A 6,719-nucleotide genomic window follows, 5' to 3' on the forward strand; every position below is an offset into this window, starting at 1 on the left:
AGTGAAAGAAAGAGTGAGAGAGAGAAAGAGAGAGAGAAAGAAAGCCGCCAGGTCCAGGATTCCAACCATAGTTGCCCATGTGGGACTCCAGCACCCTTAACCACCATGCTACCTACCCAACCCCAGGATCTTGAAACTATGATGCACCGCCTCGCCCCGAGGAACCCCAGATCATGGGTACATGCTTGCCCAGCCTACTGAGGGAGGTCTCTGGACCTGGACCGGGAACCCTTCCATATAGGATTGCCTCACAGAAGGTGGTATTTTACTGCCGTACCACCATCTGCCTCCCTCCTTTTCTTTCTCTCTGTTTTTTTTTTTTTTTTTTTTTTTAGAGGGATTTTTGTTATAGGGAACATGTGCTCTAGGGAACATGTGCTCCCCAGAAATACAGAAAGACAGAAAGCAAGAAATTACCCCCAGGGTAGATGGCCACTCCACAGGCCTTCTCCTCCATTCTCCTCTTGGGATCCTGGGTATGCATGCACACATGCCCAGCGTGAGTTTTTTTTTTAAGTCATAAACAGAGTTTATTCTGGCGTGTTTTAAGTTTCCGGGTCTGGGACTCAAACCACAATCGACTATGTGTGAGTCCAGTGACGTAACCACTACACCTTCTGCTGATCCCTCCCACTTTTCTTACCAGATGCTCCACATCAAGAAGCAGACTGTCCTGAGTGTGGCAGCAGAAGGAGCTAATGTGTGTCGTCATGGGAAACTGTGTTGGCTTCAGGTATGAGATTCTTTTTCTTTTTTTTTTAAGATTTATTTATGCATGTATTTATTTAATTCCAGTTATTATTTTTAATTTGACCAGAGAGAGAGAGAAAGGGAAAGTGAGAAAGCTTGTCACCAGGTCTGGGACTCAAACCACGGTAAGCCATGTGGGAACTCCAGTGCCTTTAACCACCACGCCACCTGCCACCCCCTATTTTTTCGTTTTTAAAGATTTATTTATTCATTTATTTATTTATTTATATTTTTTATTTGACCAGAGATAGAGAGAAAGGAAAAATTAGAAAGTAAGCCATCATGTCTCGTACTCAAACCATGGTCTGCCCTGTGAGAATCCAGCACTTTTAACCACTGGGCCACCTGTTAGCCCCTAGTATTACTTTTTAATGTTTTATCTTGAAATAATTATAGACTCAGTGGTAGATTTTTTTTCTTTTTTTCTTGCCTTTTTTTTTTTTAAACATGGGGTTTCGCTGTACTAACCCTTCTGTAGTAGCCTCCCAGCTGAGACTTCAAGCAAGCCCCACCAAACCAGTCTCTTTTTTTTTTCTTTGATCATTCCTTTCCATGTTGCCCAGACCAGCCTTGGGCTCCCAATCCTCCTGCCTCATTCCCTGTCTGCCTCCCAGTCACTGGGGTTACAGATACACACCATTGTACCTGGCCTGTTAGGTTGGACAGGAAATGGAACCTGGGCCTCCCAGATGGTCCCTTTCTGCAGAACATAGCAGCCTAGCAGTACACCACCATATTGGGCTAGTTAATTTTTTTTTAATTCATTTTCTCCATGAGTGAGAGGTATATATATAGAGAGAACAGTATCCCCACAGGGTCCTGATGCTGTGATCCACCTCCAGCTTTAGCTGCCTGGGATCATGGGTACATACATGCCCAGCGTACTCTAGAGTCTCCAGACGTGAACAGGGCTTGGGACTCGAACCACAAAGTCAGCCATGTGGGATCCAGCTGCCATAACCTCCACTCCACTTTGCCAACCCCACCACTCGCACTTTAAAAATTGTTTTCTTTTTTTTAGAGAGGTTCTTGCTGTAAGGCATGTGCACTGGCCAGAAAGGCAGAGAGAGAGAGACAGAGACAGAAAGTGAGAAATCAGCCCCCAGGGGGCATGGCCACACTGCAATCTCTTCTGCTCCATTCTTCTCAGGATCTTAGACACACACCCACACACACTAGGCATGAGTTTAAGCCTCCAAGCCCAGGACTCAAACTGTGGTTGATTACACAGGAGTCCAGTGACATAGCCATTATACCAACTACTGGTCCTCCCTTTTAAAAATTTTGCTAGGAAAATAAAATTGCTAGAGGCATGTGCGCTCCCTGTAGAGAGACAGAGACAGAGATAGAGAGAGAATGAAAAAGTTCCTCCCCCTCATAGGGAATGGTCATGCCTCAGTCCCTTCTCCTCCACTTCTCCCTTCTTTTAGTATTTTGGGCACACATGCGCAGTTGCCCAGCACGTTTTTCAACAGTCCAGGGTGGGCCTACCTTGCAGAGCATTGTGTTTTACCACTGTGCCTCTGCTACCCTGGTGGGCTTCTTTTTTCCCTTTATTCATGATAGAGCATTTGCATTTGCACATGAGAATGAGAGGAAGAGAGAGAGAGATGAGCACTCTCCGCAGGGGCTGATCATGCAGTAATCCCCCCTTCCAGGCCTCCAGACGGTCAGATCCTGGGCGCTCACACATGTGCCCAGCATGTTTCAAACCGACGAAGTCAGGGACTCCAGCCACCATTGCCATGTGGGATCCAGTTTTCCTTTAGCAGCACATTCCTGCCATGCTATGGAGCCAGCTCCAGTATATTTTTATTTTTAATTTGCCAGAAGGTGTGTGCGCTCACCAGTGAGATACGGAGAGGGAGAGGGAGAAAACACCTCCCAACACAGCACGGTCACACGTCAGTCCTTTCTTGTCCATTTCTCCACCCTGTTGGAATTTTGGACACATACATCCATACAACTGGCCTGTTTCCCAAGCCACAGGGTTTAAGACTTGAACGACATAGCTAGCCATGTGGGATCCAACTCCCTTAACCACCACACCACTGGCTGGCCCTGCCCTTCCTTCCTTGAGTACTCAACTTACTCTCTTTATTTTGGGGTTCTTTTTTAAAATTTTATTTGATTATTATTATTTTTTAAACATTCAATCACTATACATCATTTAGCTTGTATAGAGAATTTACGCAACATGAAATAACACCTCAGACCAGTCCAGTTGAGACTACTACACACGTTATCATCAACTGGTAATAGACCATTGCTGTGTCCCACAAATGTCTTGCCTCTCTATTTTTTTCTCCCTGATTTCCTTCCCTATTGTCTTCCCCTCTCTCACTCTCCTTCTACTCAACTTGTTCTTTTTAAAAAGGAAGAGTCTGGGCCAGACAGTAGCGTGGTCGTTAAGGTAGTTGGTGTAATGGCTGTATCGCTGGACTCCCATGTAGTCTACTGCGGTTCGAGTCCCAGACCCAGTGGCCTAAACTCATGCCGGGCGCGTGTGCGTGTGTGCCCAAGATCCTGAGAGGAGAATGGAGGAGAAGGGATTACGGCGTGGCCATCTCCCCTGGGGGGTGATTTCTCACTTTCTGTCTCTCTGTCTCTCTGGTGAGTGCACACGCCCTATAACAAAAACCTCTCAAAAAAAGAAAAAGTTAAAGTAGTTGGATCTCACATGACTGACTGCACAGTTCACACCTCAGATCTAGTGGCTTGAAAAATATGTTGGACCAATGTGCATGTGTCCCCAAAATACCAAAAGGAAGGAGAAATGGAGGAGAAGGAATTGAGGCATGACCATTCCCCATGGGGATGGGGGCTGCTTTCTCATTCCTCTCTATGTCTCTCTCCAGGGACTGCACATGCCTTCAAGCAAAATTTTAAAAAGGGAGAGTGGTTGGGGCCAGCAGGTTACATGGAGGTTAAGGCAGGTGGATCCCACGCAGCTGACCTCATGGTTTGAGTCCCAAACCCAGCGGCTTGAAAATCATGCCAGGCGCATATATATGCATGCCCCGAATCCCAAGAGGACAGTGGAAGAGAAGGGTTTGTGGCATGGCCATCCGCCATAGAGGGTGATCTCTCACTTTCCCTCTCTTTGTCTCTCTCCAGTAAGCACATGTGCCCTATAGCAAACTAAAAAGCAATGGGGTGGTAGGGGACAGAGAAGAACTTTGTCTCCCTATAGATTCACTTTTTAGTCATCGTTGCTTGCTCACAGGCCTACTTGAGGTCTTGTTTTCTAAGTTCTCTTTTGTCTCCTTAGCTGTATAAAGAGTTTCTTTTCTTTCTTACTGTGGTAGTTTTCCCTGGCAATTTTCTGCCAGTGTTTAGTTCGCCTGGACCTGGATGTCATTTGAGGGCTTGAAGCCTTTTTGCCTCTGTCTAATCCAGATGCCATAGCTCAAAGTGAAAAACCCAACTTTGACCTAGAACAGAACCTTTGGATGTGTCATTTAGTTCCTTGAGTTGAGTCACTGTGAACATACTTTCTGTCTCTCCATCCTAAGTGTAGTTTACAAGGAAATACATACTCGCTCAGAATCGGGCTTGAAGCCTCTCCTCCTGTGTTTTATCCAGGCGCCCTATGCCGAGAGGGCAAAAACCCGACTTCGACCTGGAAGAAAACCCTTTGGATATGTTATTTAGTTCCTTGAGTTGAGTCACTGTGGGAAAGGACTTTATGTAATTGTATTCTGAATTACAGTTTATGAGGGAATACTCACTGAGTATTATTTATCAGATTTGGCAGTCTGCCCTCTTGAACTCCTCTCTGTGGAACATCTTCCTTCTCCAAGGGCAAGAAATGGAGGTTTCTGAGCCCAGTTTTGTTCAAGGATTAGATTGCCTTTCTTTTGATCCATGCATGCATTTACTTTATAAACCTTAGTTTTTAGATGACTAGGTGTGAATTCGCACAAATGTAAATTATTTAAAACAACTCAAAACTTCTCTCTACCCAAATGAATGGGTAGTCTTCCAGGTAACACAGGCCTGGGTTATTTCTTAACTTGCCCTTTGGTTTTCTAGGTACCCAGAGGTGACATCCTTTTTTTTATAGCTGAATTCTTGGTGACTAGAAGTAAGCTAATCGGCATTTTTTAGGTTTCAAAATAAGTCTTTCTTTTAAAAATAATTATTTCTGGGACCAGCAGTTAACGTAATGGCTATGTCGCTGGACTCCCATATAGTTGACCACGGTTCGAGTCCCGGACCTGGTGGCTTACGCTGGGCACATGTGCGTGTGTGCCCAAGATCCCGAGAGGAGAATGGAGGAGAAGGGATTGCGGTGTGGACATCCTCCTAGGGGATGATTTCTCGCCTTATGTCTCTCTGTCCCTCTCTCTTATTTCTGGCAAGCGCACAAAACCTCTCCAAAAAATAAAATAATAATTTCTTAATTTTAAAAATTTAATAGTAGTATTATTTTTTATAGCCAGAGAGAGACAGAGGTGGGGAGGGGTGAGAAAGCAAACCATCTGATCTGGGACTCAAACCATAGTCAGCCATGTGGAAGTCCAGTGCCTTAACCACCTGCATATGCTTATCAGAAACAGACAAACAGACAGCATGAAAAAGTGAAAAATCACCCCCATGGGTGTGTCTCTCCTCTTGGGATATTTGGTGTACATACACATGTTCCCAGCATGATTTTCAAGCTGGCAGGTCCTGTGGGAGTTCAGCACCTTAATGACTGTGCAACCTGCTGGCCCCAGTGTGTAGGCTTTCATATTCCACTCTCCTACCAAGCGCTGGCCCTCTTCTATGTCTTATATTCCCAACCCTAGATCCTCTCTGGTTGGGTTTATCTAGAGAATGTATGTTCTGTCCTTAGCAGGTGGGGTGCTTGCTCACTTTTCCCCTCTCTCTCTCTCTCTCTCTCTCTCTGTCGTGAACACATGTATCCTCTGACAAAATAAAATAAAAGATTCTTCCCCAGAGTTCTGGGAGAGTCACATCTACAAACATTAATCTTGCAATAACAGACCACTTTGGTCCAGTGATTACTGAGTGGGATGCTCCCTACATTCTGACCCTGCATTCTCCCTACGTTCTGGCATTGCTTCACATAATATGCGGTGAAGCCGTCTTCTCACTTTTTTTTTTTTTAATGTATTTATTTACATTCATTCACTGTACATCATTACAGTGTACAAAATGAGATTTTTCATCCAGAGTACACTATATACTGGCTCAATCAAGAATATTACCATACATGTCACTGTCAACAAATAATTTTCCATTTCTTGTTTCTTATATAGTGTGCTTTGTTCCCCCTGTGATTTCCTACCTCTTACCCTCTGACATTTCACACTCTCCTCCTACACTGTCTCTAGTAGCTACAGTTGCTTCCATGCCTTTTATTTTATTTTTTCACATTTTATTGATTCACTAAAGATCTTAATTAATCTAAATACTTTCAATAGCAAGCACAGCTGATATATACATATCTATGAACACATGTCTGACTTTAGGCATGAATCTCAATGAGTAGAATGAACATACTATAGGGACCAGCAGTTGATATAATGGCTATGTCGCTGGACTCCCTTGTAGTCAATTGCGGTTTGAGTACAGACCCAGTGGCTTAAACTCAAGCCAGGCATGCATGCATCCATGCCCAAGATCCAGAGAGGAGAATGGAGGAGAAGGGATTGTGTCATGGCCATCCCCTTTGAGGGGGTGATTTCTCTCTTTCTGTCTCTCTGTCTCTATCTTTCTGGTGAGCTCCAACACACAATAGCAAAAAGCTCTCCAAAAAAAAAAGATGAACATACTATAAAGTAGCACCTAGCTGAGACTACATAGCTTACTGCAGTCATTAGATAGGCATTTTTATTTTATTTTTTTTAAGAGGTTTTTGCTATAGGGCACGTGAGCTCACCAGACAGACAGAGTCAGAAAGAGAGAAATCACTCCCCGGGGGGATGGTCACACCACAGTCCCTTCTCCTCCATTCTCCT

The 6,719-nt window shown here is 44.4% G+C and overlaps 1 protein-coding gene across 3 annotated transcripts in view; it reads left to right on the plus strand.

Moving 5' to 3' along the window:
• EXD1 (exonuclease 3'-5' domain containing 1) overlaps positions 1-6,719 on the plus strand; it is a 50,349-nt gene that overhangs the window by 23,970 nt on the left and 19,660 nt on the right. For all 3 annotated transcript variants that reach the window (XM_014591667.2, XM_014591666.2, XM_027775819.1), the window contains one exon: positions 647-733. In XM_014591667.2, coding sequence (XP_014447153.1) covers positions 647-733 — 87 coding nt within the window. The remainder of the gene's footprint in view (positions 1-646; positions 734-6,719) is intronic.

This window comes from Tupaia chinensis, unplaced genomic scaffold (assembly GCF_000334495.1).
Source record: "Tupaia chinensis unplaced genomic scaffold, TupChi_1.0 Scaffold000605_1, whole genome shotgun sequence".
Lineage (NCBI taxonomy): Eukaryota > Metazoa > Chordata > Mammalia > Scandentia > Tupaiidae > Tupaia > Tupaia belangeri.